This window comes from Berghia stephanieae, chromosome 4 (assembly GCF_034508935.2).
Source record: "Berghia stephanieae isolate SIO BIC M18660-M18661 chromosome 4, UCSD_Bste_1.3, whole genome shotgun sequence".
Taxonomy (NCBI): domain Eukaryota; kingdom Metazoa; phylum Mollusca; class Gastropoda; order Nudibranchia; family Aeolidiidae; genus Berghia; species Berghia stephanieae.
The window spans coordinates 59,499,643-59,522,190 of record NC_088363.1 but is presented as its reverse complement, the minus strand read 5'-3'; the positions used below and the strand labels follow the sequence as shown (position 1 = coordinate 59,522,190).

At 34.2% G+C, this 22,548-nt stretch overlaps 1 protein-coding gene across 1 annotated transcript; it reads left to right on the top strand.

The window, feature by feature from the left end:
• Positions 1 to 5,647: 5,647 nt before the first annotated feature.
• LOC144970925 (carnosine N-methyltransferase-like) lies at positions 5,648 to 21,802 on the top strand. Its single transcript, XM_078911109.1, has 8 exons — positions 5,648 to 5,761; positions 11,329 to 11,530; positions 12,029 to 12,195; positions 12,568 to 12,714; positions 13,224 to 13,402; positions 15,333 to 15,446; positions 18,409 to 18,512; positions 19,736 to 21,802. Exons 1-8 carry the CDS (start codon positions 5,667 to 5,669, stop codon positions 19,865 to 19,867), a joined length of 1,140 nt encoding a protein of 379 aa, XP_078767235.1. The 5' UTR covers positions 5,648 to 5,666; the 3' UTR covers positions 19,868 to 21,802.
• The last annotated feature ends 746 nt before the right edge of the window (positions 21,803 to 22,548 follow it).

The following is a 22,548-nucleotide window of genomic DNA, read 5'->3' as shown; positions in this document are numbered from 1 at the left end:
AATCCCTGACGGTACACTTATTAGTTTGGTGAAGACAAAGATTTTTAATGAAAGAAATAAATATAGAAGGGAAAGAGCGTTTCAATCGGTGTAATGACAATCATGAATTTGATTTGTATTACATTCTTTGTACTGTATGGTGTTATTGACATATTTTGGGGGTTTAAAAAAAGTTTTATCTTTATTTAGTACAATCTGTTCATCATTGCAATCTTCATTTTTATATTATATGAACATTAATTTGCTCAGTTTGAGAGACAGATGCTTTGTAGAACTATCTGAAAGAATCCGATATGGCAGAATAAAAAGTCTTTCTACTAACCCTAATTTAATTGGCCAATAATAATAATAATAATAATAATAATAATAATAATAATATAATATAATAATAATAATAATAATAATAAATAATAAAAATAATAATAATAATAATAATAATAATAAAATGGCATTTATATAGCGCTTTACCCCGTTGTCACAGGCTCTAAGCGCTTTACAGTGATATAAAACAAAACATATTACAGTGAGACGTGAAGGAAACGTGATACGAATTCAATTTAACAACAACAAAATATGAAAATAATATTGCAACATTATGACGTAAAAAGATAAAACTTTAAGCGAGATTTGAACGTTGTCAACGAATCCGAGCATCTCACGTGTGACGGGAGAGAGTTCTAAAAATGGGTGGCCGAAAATTGAAAAGACTGTTCACCTATTTTACGCAATGACTTAGGTTTGACAAGGATTGATTGGTCATTGCTTGACCTCAAGTTTCTATTGGGGACATATATGTTGAGAAGGTCTTTAATATAGGAGGGACTGTTCGTGCTCAGGGATTTGTAGACAACAGTACAAATCTTATAGGCAACTCTTTTTTCAACAGGAAGCCAATGTAACTCACGGAGAAGAAGAGTTGCTGACGGGTATTTTTTTGTTATTGCGTACAATGAGCCTGGCTGCGTTATTTTGAGCAACCTGAAGTTTGCTAATTTTGTCTTTAGCTAAATTCGCCCAAAGGGAGTTACAATAGTCCAATTTAGATATAACCAGGGAATTAATTAAAAGTTCTGTTATATGCTTTGGTATTAAATTACGAATTTTGCTTATTTTTTTCATTTCTATGTACATAGATTGTATGGTGTTATTCACGTGGCTTGTCATGGAAAGATCTTTATCAATGATGACGCCAAGGTTTTTTGCTTTATTTGAAAATTCTATTGTGCTATTTCCGAGAGTAATAGGTGATTTATTTGCTTGTTTAAGGATACTCGGCCTTCCACACATTAAAATCTCAGTTTTACTATAATTTAATTTTAACTTATTGTGGTACATCCAAGATTTAATCTCATTAAAACAGCTCGTAATTCGTTGTATTAAGAACTATAAATTACGAAGGGGTGCTGAATCATATATTTGCGTATCATCTGCACAAAAATGATAACTCAGATTGAATCTGGATATCACACTAGAAAGGGGCTGCATATATACAGTAAAAAGGACAGGGCCAAGAACAGAGCCTTGTGGCACTCCAAAATTTAGTAAAACTTGTTCTGACTGAACACCATTCACCACGACAGTCTGCCATCGATCCTGTATGATGTAAACCATTTAAGGGCAATTCCTTTTTTGCCGAACGTATTTTCTAGTCTTCTTAACAAAATGTCATGGTCAATGGTGTCAAAGGCAGCTGAAAGATCTAAAAGGCATAATACATTGATATTATTAGCATCAGCATTACATAACAAGTCATTAAAGATTTTAAGAAGCACCGTTTCAGTACTGTGTTGATGTTTGTAGGCTGACTGAAAGGGTTGTTCCAAACTGTTGTTCTTATGATGAGATGTTAATTGTGTAAGAACTACCTTCTCCAAACGTTTTGACAAAAAAGGTAAATTTGATACAGGACGATAATTGTTTAATATATTGTGGTCCAGTGATGGTTTCTTCAGAAGTGGTTTGACGAGGGCACTTTTAAAGCACAATGGAACTTCGCCAGTCAGTATGGATATATTTATGATTGATGTAATGGATGGTAATAATGTATCGATGGAGCTGGCTAAAAGCTGTGCTGGTAGGGGATCAAGGTCGCAGGATTTAATGGGGGCTTTTTTTATCAACTCGTTTATGAAACTAGGTGAAACTGGTTGGAACTTGTCTTAAGGGGTACCACGGAATGTATTTGTATCTATAAATGGTTCATGCCGATCTAGTTCTGAACGAATGTTATGGATTTTGTCTTTAAAAAAAGTTGACAAATGTGTTTGGCAAGTCTCTTTGATTGGTTGTAGATGGTAATGAAGTGCATCTTTCACGTCCAAGTAGATCATTGCAGATGTTAAATAATTGTTTACAAGATTTAAAAGTTTCGAATTGTGAAAGAAAATACGTGGTCTTTGCCTTTTTAATTGTTGTCTTCCAGGCACGAAATGCGTTCTTGAATATTTCACGATGAATCGTAAGGCCTGATGTTTTCAGCAGTCTTTCTGCTCTCCGACACTTCGTTTTAGCTTCTTTAACGTCCGACGTATACCACGGAGCATACTTGCGGTTGGTGACGGTCCTTGTTTGGAATGGCGCATGTTTGTCAAGCGTTTCGATGAGACAACTATTCCACTGGTCTGGAGAAATCATTGAATTTTTAGTAAGTTTTGTTTCTAAATCGCCTCTGAAATTGTCCAAATTAATGCCTTTAATGTTTCTGGTTGATGTGGTGGTGGTTTCTTGGCATGTAGCTTTATGTTCAGCATTTTCTAGATACCTAATGTAAAACTTCTATTCTTTTTATGAGAATTTTAAGAGTTGCAATCTTTAGAGTTGACTGTCAAGAAATGACACCCCTGTGCATTTAATTTCTTTCTTTCTTTATCCCCTCATCCTTAATCAGAATAATAATAATAAATAATGAAAAAAATGCAGCAACGACAGCTTAGAACGGCATAAAGTGCTTAAGAATTATTTTTTTGTTTTAAACTTTATTTAAACGATTTTCAACACTTTTGCTTCACAGTTTATGCTTTTTAACAAATGCAATGAAGCAACTTAACCAGCAACAACATATTGGTTTGTTATCATTTGAGGGTTTTATCAGTAAAACTGTTTCTATCCTTTTATACTGCACTGTACACATAACAAACTTCATCAAAGTTTATTTTGCTTTTATTTGGTGACCAAAGACTTATATGTGATACAGTGGATGAATGTTTGTGATGGCTTTTGGAAATGAAATAAACCTGCAATATGATTTGTAAACTTGTATCGTTGTGTATCATTTTTTGGTCAAATGTAAATGTAATTTTACACGAGCTTTGATGTATCACAAAACCCACAATGAGCTTGACGTGCAGCTGGTAGTACATTTATTTGGACACGAACAGCGTTGTTACAATTCAGTAACTTACTCCAATTAACACAAGTGAGACTGTAAATGAGACTTTCACAATGACTCTACATCGCCACAAATATGGATTCGAACCCTGGCAACTCAGGCATCAGACGAACTGTCTACCCCAAGACCACGAAACCAAAGCAAGCATTGTGCAAGTTAAAGTGAATTATATGTTGATTGAAGCCGTTCATTGTGTCCATCAGATCTGCTGTCCTATTCATCCAACTCCATTCACTGGGTGGGGTTCCCGACCTCCCATAGTGGGCAGGGACGTACTCGTTGCGTCTTCTACTTCTATCCCCCTGTGTCTGTTTTCCAACTTGTTTTCTGTCTTTGTCTTGGAATGGGATTACTTTGTTTTGTCCAGGCCCTGGCTGGGAGAGAAACAGTCAAATTTATAGTTTTGGGAGATGATATTTTTTTCCTTGTAAATCATCTCCCTGTTATGCACTTTATTGTTTTGTTTACATGTTATATATGCTTTGTAAACATTTGAGTGTTTCCCTCTTTGTTGGGACCTGTGCTTGTGTCTGAATGAGGCTTCTAGGTGATCTCAAACTAAGTACTTTGATAGTGTGCTCTTGGAATCTACTGTTTCCTATTTGAAACAAATCCCCTTTGCCTTACTTTTTCTTGGGTGCTCTAATTGTAGTTCCAGAACTCTTTACTATCCCATTTTCTTCCTTTTTACTGGCGCTGATATGACCTTAATGTGTTGCAAGCGCCGTAAAACCCTTAAAAACAAAACAAACCAAGTCCATTCGGTGGTATACAACAACAACAACAAATCAACTCCTCTGCCTGGTCCCTTCTATCTCCCTTTCTTAACCTGGGTCATCAGGCTTCTAAAGGGGTCGGGACTGCAAAAACAATGGCGCACGGAGCAACTGGGAATATTTTTTGCCGTGTTTGAGCCCAGGTTATTTCCCTGAGCGCCCCCTTCGGAGGGATGAGTTAGTAAATGCATTGCTCGGCCACTTCACTCTACGCACACTGGGATAAGTTTCGACACTATGGCCATGAAGCTCTTAAGGACTTACTTTGTTTTAGTAAATTTGGTGGTGGCTCACTTGAAAATGCACTCTTAGGTATACACATATATATAAATATACCGGGCTCCCTAAAAGAGGTTTTTAATGTGGTCTCCCTAAAAACATGTTTTTACCAAATGTCTCCTTAAAGCTACAGAAACACTTAGTAAAACAGTAGGGGGACCGAGTAATTTTCTATATACCATTGTGATCATCAAGCATCAGAATTATGTTCATAAATCATTGTAGGGCACCAAACTATACTCATTTGAACAAAGATTGAACAGTTTAATCAATTTGAACAAGACATATGCTTGGTCCTCCAATTGGGGCATTTCACAGTGGTCACCTAAACAGTGGATTGATACTTATATATATATATATATATATATATATTATATATATATATTATATATATATATATTATATATATATATATATCTTGTATCTCGGAGACACTTCATTGGATTTCATACAAATCCACAATACAAATTTAAAAATTCATTATAACTGGACTCTCAAATTTTATGAATATAAATTGAGAAACAAAACAGATACAGTGATTTTTCTAAACAGTGTTCAGAAGTAAAATTAAATATCATATAAAAATGACGCAACATTGTAGAGAGTAAAATGGCGACGATCTTAACATTTTTATTATTATCCTCTCTCTCTCTCTCTCTCTCTCTCTCTCTCTCTCTCTCTATATTCTTACTATATATATTATATATATATATATATTATATATATATATATATATATATATATATATGATAATCTGGAAAGGGGGGGGGGGTCGTCAGTAGAAGGTAATTCAGCTAGAATGAGTAATTTGTTGTGAATTTTTATTGATTTTGGATGCATGACAATTGTTACTTCGATTCGCCATTTGTATCTGAAACTGAATGACAATTTGACCTAAAAAAGAAGTGTCGATTTATATTCATGCACACCAAAAGATTATTTGCCAATCAGCACATTTTTAAACCAATAAAATGTGCGCAAATATTCTGCAAGCGTTAATTAAATTTTTTATTCAACTTATTCAAAGCATTATTCAACGAATACGTATTTACTAAGAAATGATAAGGTTTTCCAATGGAAGGAGTGGAATAAAACAAATTTCATTCGAATCATCAACTTAAGCGTCATATTCCGGGGACGTAACAGCACTGGCCAACTGAGATACATTTAATATTTAAAAAGAGGAGTGATCTCCCCTTTGGGCTCCTTTGTTTTCAATCAAAATGGCAGACCAAATAGTGGAGTCCTTGCAAGAGCAAGAGGAAAGAGAGGAACGAGAACATTTTGCTCGTGTCATCAACTCATTTAAATTTTACAAGTGAGTAAAAACTTTGAACTTTTCATTAAAATTGCACAAGGAAAGTTACAGAGCGCATTTGTTCAAAACAAATAACATTGGCTTCTACTTCAAGCTGGACACCGGCCGGCTGGCACTTCTCTTCAACTTGCAATTTTTCAGTTAAAAAAAAAAAGGAAGCCGCTATTTTCACCGTACGGTAATATTATGGTGGACGATTTTCACCGTACGGCAATAATAATGTGGGAGACTTTTTTCACCGTACGAGTAATATCGGTAATAATATGTGGACGATTTTCACCGTACGGTGATAATAGTGTGGTAGTGGTAGACTTTTCACCGTCCCGTAATATTTTGGTGGACGATTTTCAGCGTATGGTGATAATAGTGTGGGAGACTTTTATCACCGAATGGTAATATTTTGGTGGACGATTTTCACCGTACGGTGATAATAGTGTAGGAGACTTTTTTCACCGTACGGTAATATCTTGGTGGACGATGTCACATAAGTAGATGTTCTTATCACTCATGACCACAATAAAATCACAAATAAACAAGTATTTCCATTGGTTAAAAAAGCCACCAGTAAGAATTTTCAGTGGTTAAGAATATCCGTGAACGATTGGCGCACATCGATGTGATGTAGGTACATACTTTGCCTGACGTCCGTGTTCAATGTACATAAGCAGTATCGAATAACTTTGATTTCTCCATCTCAAATTTTACATTGTTCAAGCTCAAGATTTTTTTCATCGCATAGGAAATTGGCATACCAGCCATTTGTGTCTCGACGATTTACAAGAAGCATGACCTTGACCTACCCTTCGCTTTTCGCGGAATAATATTGGTATACATTCCGCATTCAAGCCAAAAATTCCGCTTTTCACCTTTCCAATCGAGGAAAATTGAAAAAAAAATTTAAAAATCTCTAGTAAAAAAAAGTGAGCTTTGGCTTATTTCGTCAGCATCTCCTATCAATCAACACACATTTTGTGTGTCTGATTAGCCCGAGTCCCTTCAAAGTGTGTACAGCTGGTGTCGGATAATATTATATTTTTGGGAGGGGGGTTGACCGAAGTATTAATGTTGACGCCAATATATGAGGTTAATGACCTAGGTAATATTATATGTTGGCTCCAATCTGTAATATTATTGCGTAGGGTCAGCTTTTTCCCCCAATTTAATTTTAGCCCTGTGTATTTGTGTATGTGTGCCGGCACGTGCGTCTGACAAGGTTAAATCCATCCATTCAATGCTTTGCTCTGAGACTGCCAAAAACTATTGTGTGTCCTCTATTATTATTTGACCCCCTTTTTAGTCTTTACACAACCTGCACATTTTTACACATAATATTATATTTTATCATTTGAGTACTTTTGGATTGTCTATTACATTTTCTGTTGCAAAGCATGTCATAGTCAATAGCAGTACGTTGATTCCGCTTTTTGATCTCAAATTCAGCTTTTTATGTATTCTGATTCCTATTTGGGGCTAAGAAAGAGCTTCTGATGACCACTACTGGGACCTCTACTTCTTTGGTCAATTCAACGCGACCAAGCAACGTCAGCGAAAAGCGCGACATGAAGGGCCTTACTTATTCTAGATTGGCTTGCTTTGTTCACATGCATTTTTTGCTCATTTTGGTTACACCCCGGCTAAGTTGATTTTCGGTTAAGTCAATTTTTTCCATGGTTCCCCTGGGCATCGTCTTATCCGGAGTCTACTGTATTTTCACCGTACGGTAATATCGTAATATCGTGGTGGACGATTTTCACCGTACGGTGAGAGTACATGTGGGAGACTTTTTTCACTATCCCGTAATATTTTGGTGGACGATTTTCACTGTACGGTGATAATAGTGTGGGAGACTATTTTCACCGTACAGTCATATCTTGGTGGACGATTTTCACCGTACGGTGATATATGTGGGAGACTTTTTTCACCATCCCGTAATATTTTGGTGGACGGTGATAATAGTGTGGGTGACTTTTTTCACCATCCCGTAATAATTTGGCGGACGATTTTCAGCGTACGGTGATAATAGTGTGGGAGACTTTTATCACCTTACGGTAATATTTTGGTGGACGATTTTTACCGTAGGGTGATAATAGTGTAGGGGGCTTTTTTCACCGTACGGTGAAAATAGCCTGAAACACTATTTTCACCGTACGGTGATAATAGTGTGGGAGACTATATTCACTATAACGGTGTAGCAGGCTATATTCACTGTACGGTGATAATAGTGTGGGAGACTTATTTTCACCGTACGGTACTATCTTGGTGTACGATTTTCACCGTACGGTGAAAATAGCCTGACACACTATTTTCACCGTACGGTGATAATGGTATCTTGGTAGTTAACGAACTTCGCGGCGTTTGTCTATGTTGAACCCATGACCTTAAGAAGTCGTGGGTAGCGGCTCAAGATAGACATAGAGATTGAAATCATTATTTCTCGAGTTGTGAATAGCTCATACTCATACAGTAGAGCCACGCCCTCCCCGGCCAGGTGTTGTTGTTGTACCAGAAAGGTCACGGGTTCGAGACCCCATTGCCGCCACGAAATTGGAAAGCTTCATCGGTAACTGTAACTGTAACCAATTCTGAATCCGCCATCCCGCCTGTATTATTATAGCTTTGGGATGCCTTCCGAAAGCTCATCATGCCAAATATTTGCTCCTAAGAAAAAATACAACCTAGTACCTTTAACTACCCCTAATAGGAAAAAAACAAAACAAAACAAAAACAACCCTAGGACTGCTTTGCACTGCCTTTCAATACCTCACAAATCAAAATGGCGGCCGATAATCAAAACAATGGTCAAATTAGGAAATTTTTAACTTGATGACAAATTAAATGGTAAACGTCTGACAAAAGGTCCAAAGTGAAAAATACAAATTGAAAGAAATGCTATAACGAGGAGCTTTCGGGAGGCCTCCCTTGTTCTCAGCAAACTTTTTATTTTTATTTTAACTGGTCTGCACGCAGGAAGAAATGATGTCGGGTCGAATTCTAATGGTCTGGATGCAGAGGCACATACGTCACAGTTAATATCCTGGCTTCTGATTGGCTAATACATACGGTGAAAATAGTCTGTCAGGCTATTATCACCGTACGGTGGAAATAGACTAAAATTCTATTTTCACCGTACGGTGAAAATAGACAGTCCGAAAAAAACAAACCAACCTTTGCATGCCGTTATCCACAGACACGTCTGTGAATACAACTGTTAGTTACTGGCAGACGTTTATCAGATTAATTTTATGCCAATCAAGTCATCAGATAAAAAAGGCAAAATAATCTGAGAGGATTCCATTGGAATTGGAAATTTTAGTTCCAAATCATTTCGTTAAAATTTAAAAATCAATCCAGTGATTTTTAAGCAAAAATAAAATAGATCTAGGTCTAAACAATGCTAATAATAATAAGATACCAAATCCATTTTTTTTTCATCGATAGAATGAAAGTGTAAAATATTTTGGCATGTTGGAACTGAAAATGAAACGAAATGTCTGACAATATAAGAAAATTGATTATTTTGACTGACACTTTTTTGAAGCCCCGCTCTTTTATTACTTTTAAATTTTAAACATTTATCCACATTCCAGAATATGGAAAGTTTCGAAATGCACAAATGAGTAAGTAGTGTTAATAAAATATCAATAAAAACATAAAATTAACTAACAATGAATCAGGGATAAATATTTCTTCGACTGTTTGGAAAAATAGAGAAATAAATATGAAAACTGAAACAAAAAAAGAAAATTAAAAGATTTTTGTGTTGGACAGCTGGCAACTTGCAATCACTCTTCTGTCATTTCTTAACAACAACAAAAACAAATAAACAAACAATGAATAAATAAAAAGAACTTGCCTCCTCAACTTAAATGCTATTTGGATTGAAGTCTGTATAACCATAACCTTAGTTTACAGAGTATTCGAGAAAATAGAGTTCAGCGTTATTTTGCCGAGTATTCGTGAATTTGAATTCAAGTTCAAGTTTATTTCCCAGAGTGTTTGGAGAAATAGAGTTTAAGTATATTTCCTGAGCTTTCGGAGCACAGTGTTTGGAGAAATAGAGTTCAAGTTTATTTTCGCGAACATTCAGAGTGATAGAGCCAACCTTTACAAAATGCCAAACTAGTCATGGAAATAGCCAAGGTAATCTGAAAAAAATGCAGGTCTTAATTTGTTTACCAAATCAGTAAAATCAAGTTATTTAAAAAAAAGCAAAATAAAACTAATGAAGCATTGCGAAGATGCCAAATCCAGTTTTTTTTCTTCATGCCGGATGGCATCAATAAAATGCGAGTTTCAAGTTTTTGTCATTTGGAACTGAAAATGTCAAACTGGCCTTTTGGCCTTATTGTTTCAATAAAGTAAAAATATCATTAATCAGCAAATCTAGTCAGTGGCCCCTGAGTGGGGTTCCCGACTTCCCATCGTGGGCAGGGAGCTACTTGCTGTATCTACTATCCCCCTGTATCTGTTTTCCAGTTGCTTTCTGTCTTTGTCTTGGAATGAGATTACTTAGTGTTGTCCTGACCCTGGCCAAAGTCCTTGGCTGGGAGGGTAACAGTTGAATGTATGGTTATAGTTTTGGGAAATGATATTTTTTTTCATTGTAAATCATCTCTCTGTTTTGTACAGTTATTTAAAGAAACTTTAAACATAAGATTTATAAACATTTGAGTGTATTCCTCTTCTTAGTGAGATCTTGTGCTGGTGTCTGGGTGAAACATTTAGGTAATCTCAAACTAAGTACACTGATAGTGATAGTGTTCTCTTGGAATCTACATCTGTTCCCTGTTTGTACCATTCCCCTTTGTCTCACATTTTCCCCCAAGTCCATTTAATTGTACATCTAGAATGTTTTTACTATCCAATTTTCATCCTTTTTACTGGCGCTGATATTACCTAAATGTCTTACAAGCACCGTAAAACCATTAAAAACAAACAAAAGTCAGTGGCCCACCCACCATTAAAAATTTCACTACAGTACCTACTTTTGTTAACTTTACTAGTCTTCTTTTGTTTCTGTTATTTGTTCATTCTAACCACTATTTGAGGAAAATTGATGGTAGTCAGGCGGTTGGAATATTTTGCAAATCAATCCTTGGTGTTATCCGTCTCTCAACTGACTGCCAACCTATTATTTTCTTTCATGTTTTCATCATCTTATTGAATATATATATAATTTATTATTACACATGCAAAAAAGTAGCTGCAACAACATATCCGAATAAGAGATGACCGTTTTTACGAGTGTCTCATCATTTAGCAATATTCATCCTTACAATATAAGAGGAAATGAAGTTAAGGCGACCAATGTCAGCGCCAACATAGATACATAATAATTGTTAAGATAGTCTTGCTTTGATAATATTACTTGACGTCTTCTTTTTTTTTTACTGTGCTACACATCTTAATCTATATGTTACTTTATAGTAGACTCAATTCTCAGTGGATTGAGAAGGTGTTGACAATGACAGCTACTGTTGTTAATGTTAAGGTTTTTCAACACATATTACCCTTAATAACCCCAGGATAATATGAATATTCTTCTCCCCTTTCTATTTTAAAAATAGACTATACAGTGTGAAACGGCTTCATCTCAGTAAAGAATCATACTATCAATTGAGTGAGCAACATCGACTTCGCATTCCCCGCTACCTGGAAAACCTTGAAGTAATTCAAACCTGCATTGTCCACAACTATGAAGTCCTCAAGCTCATGCTGCAGGATTGTCAATACATGTTTCTCAACAAGGATGAGGCAATCACAGATGCTGTAAGATTAGTTTTTTGTATTATTTGTTAATGTGTAGTCTAACCACTGTAAGGTTTAGCATAATTGGTGGTTCTGTGTTCCAAATATGAACTGCACCATCGTCTTCAAGAGTTTAGCTGTAGGCATTTTAAAATTTGAAAATGATAACCAGTAAGTAGGTTCCAGATCTGTTGTTTTGGTGCTGCTCAATTGGCTATTTTTTAAAAAACTTCTGCTAAGCATTCCATACTAATATATTTTATCCCAGTAAAGCTCTTATTTAACTCTTGATTGCATGATAACAAACATTAACTAATTTTAGAGACAAGTGACTTGGCAAAAAAACAAACAAACTAGCATCCTTTCCAAAGGGTAGCAAGCAGTAAATACTATCCATCTAATTAGATTGAAACTAGGATAAACTACGAGTCCATGTTCCTTAGGAATCTAAAGGACTACTTTAAGAGACAGTAGATAGGTGTATTGTGTTTATTATTTTCATCCTTGTCTTTCTGTCAGGATTTTGAAAGAGTCAAGAAAGCAGACTGTGCACCACCCACTACAGAGGAGATGGACAAAGTAAAGACAGTTATTAAACAAATTGTACGAGACTGGGGAGAGGATGGGCGGGTAGAGAGAGAAGCTTGTTATCAGCCTGTTATGCATGCTGTACTCACTAGGGTTGGGTAAGTTATAAAATTGATGTATAGTATGAATCACAGTGTTTTCAATTGATAAACATTTTCTGCTTCTGGGTAGAGACATTTTAAAATATTGACTTTTATCAAGGCATTTGTTCTTTTCATTGAAATATAAAGAAGACTCTCTTTGGGGTTTTCCAGTTTTATCCACTTTTATGTCTTAATTAAAGACAGACTTTGATATTTTTGTTAGAATAAAATATATTGAATTTAACCGTGTCCACATTAGCAAATTTCAGTTCGATGTTCGTTTAAGGATAAGTTCATTATTTGATTAATGTACGGGTTAGACTAGATCCCAAGTGGTGGTTTACAGCATTAACATACATTTATTAATTTTTAAAAAATCTTTTCCAGATCCAGGAAACCATCTGATGTGAAAATCCTTATACCTGGTGCTGGATTGGGTAGGCTTGTTTTTGAGTTTGCCAGATTAGGCTATTCTTGCCAGGGCAATGAATGGAGTCTTCACATGTTGCTGGCTTCAAATTTCATTCTAAATAAGTGAGTGATCATATCGCTGTCATCGCTCTCCTTTGAGAAGGATAGTAAATTAATTTTTTGTTGTTGTTGTCTCTTAATGATGAGGTGTACTATGTCATTTTTTCATACATTTGATAGACCATATTTTCATATTGGTTTTCTTGAAGACTATTATTTCATAATAGATAACCCTGTTTTTGATATTTTAAACAAAGGAAGTATCTGGAGGAAAAATAAAACCTTGGACAAGGGAAGAAAGAAAGAAAAAAATGTTTATGAGTATGTATCTTTAGGGCCTCATTTTAAACTAGTTCAAAGGAGAGAATAATAACCAGGGGAATTTGTTAAAACGAGTGTTGAAGCTAGCTAAAAACTCTCTATAGGAAACTTATGTGGGTTAGAATTGTGTTTCAAAAGGATTCTGGTTCATAATTTCAGTTATTATTGCTATCAGTGAGTATCAATGGTAACCTGGCAAATGAAGTCTTATCAAATGTTTAATCTGTAACACTACGTTTGTTCTTTTTAAGGTGTCAAGAAAGAAATTCATTTGTCATTTACCCATGGGTTCACCAATTCACAAACAATCTTGCTACTAAAGACCAGGCTAGACGGGCTGTATTCCCAGATATCTCACCACACCAAGTCAGTTCTGATGCAGACTTCTCCATGGTAGCTGGTGATTTTACTAAGATTTATACAGAGCCCAGTAAGTTATTAAACGTTTTGGTGTTTACTATTTTGATGTCTCATGATGACTGACGATTATACTTAGATATACACAGAACCCAGTGAGGGCAATGTATTTTTGCATTTTTGGCTCCAATTGTATGGAATTCTTTACCATCACAAACCCGACAATGCGAAAGTCTGTCAGTCTTCAAATCGCCTTGAAATCAGTCTTTCAATCTGCTTTACAATGTGATTCTCTGTGAACTTTGAACTGTATGTATGTGAGTGCTGTGGAGCTTTTGTAGTAGCATGAATGAACTTTTGTGACACCAAAAAGGGATTGTAAAGCGCTTCTGAGCATTATTTGTGGATACTGGCGCTAGATCAAATAATAATAATGATGATGATAATAAGTTATTAAAGGTTTTAGTGCCTATTACTTTGACTTTGGTAGCTGGAGATTTTACTAAGATATTCAAGGAACCCAGTAAGTTATTAAAGGTTTTGGTGCCTACTATTTTGACTTCTCCGTGGTGGCTGGATATTTTATTAAGATATATATAGAACCCAGTAAGTTTTAAAGGTTTTAGTACCTATTATTTTGACATTTTAATAGTGGCTGGGGGTATTGTTAAGATTTACACAAAACCCAGTAAGTTGTTTAAGATTTTAGTGCCTACTATTTTGATGTCGTATTTAATCTAATGCTTTTAGTTTTCTCTGACAGATCAGACACATATCTATTGTATGATTTCATCAAAGGATCACAGAAGTATTCTGTAGTATTGTAGATCAAAGAGTCCTTGCTCAAAGCAAGGATTTTGGGTCTGAGACAAAGGTTTAACCTGCTATTGTTTGCGTCCAAATCTATGAAGTGATATTTTCTTTGGCAATCTTTTACAACTAATCTTTAGGCAGCGAAGTCATGCTGGGGTTTGTAAATTAAACAGTTTTTGAACTATCAGGGAAAGATCTAAACTTCCAATTTTTAAGTATTTAAGTTGGAATCAATTTTAAAACTTCAATTTGATACCTTGATACCTGATTTGCCTTTGCTTCCTTGTGTTTGGCTTAAAGCATACCGCCTCATGCAAGAAGACATGGATTTGATTGAACAGTTAAAAAGAGCAGCTGCATGAATTAAATCATGTTGTGAATTTAAAGAACCTGGTTGTATGAAGCTATTAGATTTACACTTAAAGAGTGTTATATACACAGCTCAAAGATTAAACCTGTCCTAATATACATATATAGACTGTGCCAAAAGGTCATTTGTATGACGATTGCCACAAAAATATTCCAATAATCATTATTTTGAAAAACGAAGGAAAAAAAAATTTTTCATAGTTGAATAAGGTAAAATAAACCAAAAACTGGTGATCTAGCTCCAATGGAATAGCAGGCATTGTTTCTAAAAGGTTAAAAAAAATATGGACAGAGTATCAACTTTGTCCACACTTTTTCGACACTTTAAAAAGCTATGACTACTATAATGTTGATGCTAGATCGTCAGTCTTTGGTTTATTTTTCATTATTTAACCATGGGGAACTGATAACAGCAAATTTTTTCCCTTAATTTCCTCTTAGCATTGAAGTATTTTTGAGGCAAACGTCACAAAAATGACCTTTTGCCTTTTGCCTTTTGCCATAACCTTACTAGCACCACAGATAAGATACTAGAATGCCCTGTTATATGTCATGAAATTTAAAAACATTCAAGACCTTTATACTGGAGACACGCACACAGCATTATTGGTTTGTGATTTTTTTGGAATTACTTGTTCATTTTAACATAGTCATCTGCAAATTAGTCCTTTGAAGACTTGAGGATTTAGGGACGGAAGTTGGGACTTGTGATCAAGTCATTACTTCTCTTGATGCCATTTTCTATCAATTAATTTACTCTTAATGTAATTTTCAGGCACATTGTGATAGTTATTTTATTTTATATTTTTCCTTCACTTCAGATTCTTGGAATGCAGTAGTTACAGTGTTTTTCCTGGACACTGCCCACAACATCATCGAGTACCTAGAAACAATCTATAATATTTTGGTGCCAGGAGGATACTTCGTTAATTTAGGTAATGTTTTAGTATAATGTTTACTGTTTTGAGTATTAAAGAATGATTACAATTGTGGTTTATTTCTTCAGTTAAGTTATTTCTTGATATTAGTCTTATTTTATTATTCTTGTCATCATTATTGTGTGCAGGTCTATATAAACTATTGTGGTATGTATCATAAGTAATAACCGAATATATATATATATATATATATATATATATATATATATATATAATATATATATATATATATATATATATATATATATATATATATATATATATATATATTTCTTTTCATGACTTAGAATACCTAAAACTATACTGTCACTTGGATTAAGTAGTCTGATGTCACGCCGCCCGGCAACGGCGGCCATCTTGGTTCTAAACAAAGAAAATCATTACTTTTTATTCTCCATGCTGGCTAGAACTTTTCATATGTCTTGTGATCAGAATGTGTAAAAGTCAAAACATGATCAAATTTATGTTTTTTTCCCCTCTGGGTTCGCTTTTATGCTCGCCGGAGAAATATTTCATACGGGCGTCCGCCATTGTTCCGATAGCTTAGAGCCAGTGTTACTAAGTTACCATGCGTCATTAGGAAGGAAGTGACGTTATGACTATTGAATCCTATTAGAGTATGAAACTGATGTGATTTAGGAAGAAACTGATGTGATTTAGGAAGAAACTGATGTGATTTAGGAAGGGAAATAATCCAGTTGAATGAGAAGATAAATGTTTCAAGTAAAATAAGCTCGCTTGTCTCCCTTATTACTGATGAGATGATGACAGATGATAGCTAAATAGAAAAAAAGAGAGGTTTATGGATAGTATTTCTCTCCAATGTGTCACTGAGTGAATTTGAATACTTAAAATTGCAATAGCAATGAATAAATCTTATTAATGAGGCTGTGCCAATTTTCTTGTAACATTTGCCACAAAAATACACCAAAACAAACTTATTTTGGAAAGCTCTGATAATATTTCGTTTTTCTCAGTTTCTCTGGGTGAATAATATATATAACGATAATGAGGTGGAATAGAAGCTTCAATATATTTTACAAAGATAGATGATATGAGAGTGTCTACTTCATCCACACTTTTTCAGCTCTTTGAAATGCTATAACTGCTATAAGCTTGATGATTGATTGTCAGCTTTGGGTTCATGTGTGATTATTCAACACAGAGAAACTGATGGAAACAAATTCTTTCTATATTTTTTTATTAATGTAATTGTTATTTGTGGTGTATTTTTGTAGCAAATAATACCCCCCAAAAAATCGCCTCATTTAATAGTAATATCAAAAGTTTAAAATAAAAAATAATTGCAAATATGTCATTAAAATGTGAGCCTTGGGATTTAACACCACTGACATACCTGCCTATTATTACAGAACGTCCGTAATTGTTACGGAAGTCTAAGGACAATTACGGACTTACAGAAATCGAAGAAATATTACTGATACAAATGGTTGCAACTTTAAATTAAAAAATAATAATTTTTTTTCATTATTTACCGCATGCTACAATAAAAAAATCTCAATGCTAGGAAAAGACAATGGTGTGATAGCTTTTTGTAAGGAAAAGAACCCCAATATTATTTTATCAGGCTGTCCTCTATATAACATGCTAAGTTTATTTTACATATATAAAAGGGCGTATCTATCATTATTTTTGTTTGCTTTAGTATTACTGGAATTTAACCATTAATTACTGATGAATTTTGTATTTCTTATTGAATTTGAAATTTTCAAGTAGGCAGGTATGGACTGAGTAAAATGGATTTGATTCATGGAGAGTTGAATTCAAAGACAATTGATACATTTGATTTTGAGTTTTGACTAAATAAATGACAGAGATGGCTTGAGAATCTAGACTATAGGGATGCTATTTTTACGGCTAAAGCCAGGCAGAAAACTGGCTTTTTGAAATCTTCCAACTGTTCTTGGTCATTATTTGTGGGGTGATTTTTTTAAAAGAAGGAAGGATTGATTCTTTAAAGGCAACAGTTAGGAGAAGCCTTATAAATATCATATGTATCCTTTTCTACGATTTAAAGGGTGAAACCATTTGATGAAGAGAAGCTTTGGACAAAATATTTTTATATATATGCTCTTTACACAAATTTTTTTTTTTTAATTCAGGCTTTTTTTTGTTTTTAGCAAAGGACCTTTAACCCATTGCTGCCCAGGCATAATCTGAAAAAATGTCTCTTGCAGACCATGCGAGGGGAGATAACTCTTCCAAATTACATAGTACACTTCATTCAAAAATTCATTGCAAGAATGTGAGGCATGCTAAAAACAAAATAAAAGCTGTTTTGGAAAGAAGAATGAATGGCCTTTAATTTGATGTATTATTTTGGACTACTGATTTATATTTTGAATTTGAAAAAAAAAATTAAAAGTTGAAAAATATGTAATAATATTATAACACATGAAATCCATTGTCAGTGTCATCAAAATTCTTATCCAACTCAACCTCAATGTCTGATTCAGTGTCTGAATGAGCACTATCATCGTCACTATCCAATAAAAAACGTTGATCACGCCAGAGAATTGAGGAATTCAAATGCCGTTCCAGCAAAAATATAATAAAATAGGACGTTACCACAACCGATTTGGTTGACAAACTTAAAACAATCACAGCAGACAAATGAATTGAGATAAAAACGATCGGGAAATTTCTAGTTTCACTTTCACTCTTTCTCTACTTTCGTTTTCTAAATAAAAAGAAGTGGTTCGACACACGTTTTTAGTTTACGGGTTCAAAGATGCCGGGTACCTGGTAGGCGATATGGGCAATTTGAACTGCCAGAGATGTTTTTTGAGCGGGCAATTTGGGCAGCAATGGGTTAACGGAAAGATGGAGTAGAGCAAGACTCTCTGATCAGGTGCTGATGTTACTTAAAAGTGTTACAAGTGCTCCCAAAAATATTATAAAAATGTTCTTTCGACATATATTTTTTATTTTCTCTCAGGTCCACTGCTGTATCACTGGTCTGGCCAGGCCAGAGAGATGTCCATAGAATTGAGTTATGAGGAGGTCAGGAAGATTATGCTGGACATCGGTTTTGAAATTGAGGTTGGTCGATTATGTCATTGTCTTAGTTTTTATTTTTACTTAGACTTATGACTGACTCAGGTGAAGAATATTGCAAGTGTATCAGTACAAGGATAATGCCAATGTAAATTTGGTTGTTTATGACCCACCCAGGGAATAAATGAAGCATCATAATGATCATTGAGCATTGTGGAAATGTGCTTTTCTGTTTTCAGTCAGTGATATGGATTTTGTAAACGGTGTAAGTAGTCTGTAACATTTCGCATGTTATGGAAATATTTAATGTTATTTTTATGTTATAGAAGTATACTCTTATTAATTCTTATTGAATTTATATTTTATATAGTCATAACAGAAATGCCTTTGTTAATATTTTATTCAGTTATTACTTACTGTCAGTTATTTCTAGTGTGCTACAGTCAGAATGTACTTATTTACTGGTGGTGTTTCCCTTCCATTATTGATCAGTTAGTTGGATTTGAAAGTCATCTTGTGGTGTAAATTATTTTTCAAAAAAATTGTCGACAATCCTTTCTTTCCAATTTCTTTCTCTCTTTCTTTATTTCTTTTTATGTTTTCTTTCTTTTTTCCTTTCTTTTTTTTTTTTGTCACTTTTTTTCTTTCTATTCCTTTCTTTCTTTCATTTATTTCACCTTTTCTCTCTTTCTGTCTGTCTTGGAAAAAAAAAGGCAATTACAAAGTATGGTGTGCTCTAAAATAACAATGATAGCAAGTGCCTCTAGTGTTGTGTCCTTTCATTCAACACACATTACCCCATTTGACCATTTGACTCTGATGTGAATGAATTCCTTGCTGTAGGTAGGAACAAGGATTATTGGAATGCTAGTACAATGGGAAGCTATCAGCAGAGTTGTACCATTTAAAATAGAATAATTATTTCGTATGATCTGTCAAAGAGATTTTAGGAGCATTGTGAAGCAATGTGAGGACAGTTTTTACCATGTTAACTTTCTCGAGTTCATTTGAATGGAAAATCGAACAAATTTGTTCGATTTTCAATCCCGCTGAACTCAAATTTTAATTCACAATCAAAATGTGCATGTGTTATTCACCTCTCTTACATTTGGTTTTCCAGCAGAATTTCATTGGCAAAACTACATATTTTTTAGCAGTGTACTTATTTCAAATATTTGATAACCAAACCTCTATTTAACGTTTATGATTACAGGACCAGACTTAAGTTGTCACCCATTTACCTATTCCTTTTCTCCTTTGTTTCCCAGAAAGAGGACATGAACGTCCGCTGTTCGTATACTCAAAATCCCTTGTCCTTGATGCAGCATTACTACAACTGTGTCATGTTTGTAGCCAAGAAACCACTCGGCAGAAACTCACACCATGACAATGCCTCTTAGCCACCTGATAGTTACAAATATACAGATAATTAGATGTCATAATAGCCTATTATGTAAATTGGAACAAAAACGATATTTATAAAACAGGGTCTGACTCAATGTTAGAGGTATAAGGTAGCCTTACAAATAAATATATCAACTTGTTGTGGTCTAAATAAGAAAAGGGGGCATTAGATGGGAGAGTCTAGGGACATTCACTATTGCGATGAGTTTAATGTCTTTTTCTTCAATTTGCATTTTCTCTGGTACACGTATGCAGAGTTAAGTGTATAAATTTGTATCAAGGATTCTAGTCCTGATAAAATTGCAGTCACAAAGATATTATTTCCATTGTCTGTCATCCTCTGTGTCTGTGTCTCACAACCAATATTAGATGACATGCCTGGCACTAAGATTATGACCAAACACGTGACCACATGGCTACATGTTTCTGAGTAAGCTACTACCTCACAGTCAATGTTCAATGAAATTGATCACTGCAATTCCGGTTTTGAAAAATTCCCTTGTTTATCAATGTGTAGGATGTTAGAAGAATATAAATATTTGTAAATAATTTACGTATGATCCCTATTAAGCACACATGCCTTCCCCTCCCCCTCCCCTTCCTCCAAGACCTCAATCTTATTAACATGTCTTTTAATGGAAATGTAAATAAGAATAAGACACAAACACTATCCACTCAGATCAAATTGACAACTCACCTTAGGTGTGTTCTGTACTGTATGCAGACAACGATTAAACTACACAGCACTGCACTAGTATTGTCTATGCCTAACAATTCTCAAGTTATTATTAGGTGTGTAACGTTTCACGTACATGTGTGACTGTCAATTAAATATGTGTGCATTACTTAGTGCCATTTGGTGCACGCTAGAGATGCCAGTTGTTCAGTGTTTCATTCCTTTTGTTTTTTTGTTGTTATAACGAGGGTTGCTGATACTGATAGGGTCATGGTCATAGGTTAGTTTCGGTTCCTAGTTCATACTTTCTATAATGATTTTATAACAAAGAAACGCACCCTTTTGACCCATGTTTCAAGTGCATGGTGGGCTTAATAAAGTTAACCCAACATCATTGATTGGAATACAACTTTTATATTCTTTTTTTGTTTTGTTTTTGTTGTGTTCCAGTTCAAGTTATTTATTTTTTTGCGCAAATTACATATATACAGACAATAATAAAAATGGTTCCAACATTGAGTATAATTATTATGTGACTTGTTTAAAATTATCTAGCATTCGTGGGTTCTAAATCAGTATTTGTGTCCTAAGAAATCTGTTGTGATTCAAGGGGTGTTAGTTGTCTAGAACAGATGCTCTCCAAGAGAGACACTAATATTTTGCAGAATTTATTTTTCATATGTCAAATGACATTGAGAGATTTTATTGATTAAAGTGATGGCAATGAGCATAATTTTATTTTTCAAGATCATTTGTATTTTTTAATTTCTTTGGTGGCACTTTACACACAATGACCCAGTCGACTCAGTTGTGAATAAGAACGAGGAGTAAAAAGTATTCCTAACAATCGCCATTAAATGCATGCATGAAATAGAAATATTATGCCTTATGGCTCGCAGGTGGGGTATAATGAAGTGTAATGGAATGATGCAGAATATGATGTATGCCGTTGTGCTGATTTAATGAAATGTTTATAAATAATAAATAACATCACGTTACTCTATATTGGTGCTGGTAATATCTGATTGGTTGTCCAGTCATTTACAATTAAAATATAATTTTCATAAATTATTTTTATATCTCGAATATGAGTGTGTGTATAGTTTATACACACTATGTGTGATAGTGTTTCCTCTTTGTTTCACTAATAGCCTTTATATGTTGAAATGAATGTTCACTCATTTAATACCGTGCCAATAAAATAATGCTGCCACACCCATAAGTGAATATTTGTACTGACTTTGAAAAAAAAAAATTATCATTATCATTATTATTATTATTATTATTATTATTATTATTATTATTATTATTATTATTATTATTATTATTTTTATTATTATTATTATTATTTTTGTGTGTGTTAGCTTAACAAATAACATTCAACTGTTAACTTGTGGCTAGCAGCTTATACGATATGCTGCATTGCTCAAAAGTTACCTTCTCTTTACCTTTTTTTAGCTTTTGCCCATAGCTTCTTTGAGAGACGTTCTACCAAGTCAGATTTAATAAAGTTATCTCCCTTGACATAGTCCATACATGTGGCATTTCAAATTTTTGTTTTAATCAAAGAAAACATTTTTGTCCAGGTTTGTAGTAAGTTTCATGATTACATTTGAAGAAACGGAGGGATATTTAACTGATATTTTTTGTGTGAAAGAGCCCTGGAAAGAATGGTTATTTGTTTCATCCTTAAATTTTACACTTAGTGTTTTTGAGAAGTGTTGTTCATTCATTACTTACTCTTCCTTTCACTTCAATGCGAGAATGCTCGCTGTGTTATGCTCGCAGTCAATTGGATGTGCGTTTTTTTTTTTTTGGTTACTAGATTTTCTTCTATGTGAATTTTAAAATTTATTTTGAGTGAAAATAATGAAAAATTAAAATTAGACTAGGAATAGTTGGCAGCAAAGAAAATAATATTTAATTTGGTCTCTCTTGTCATAATAATTGGTGTTAAATGAAGATTGTGTTATGACAAGGGGCAGTTTATTTAGGGTTTAC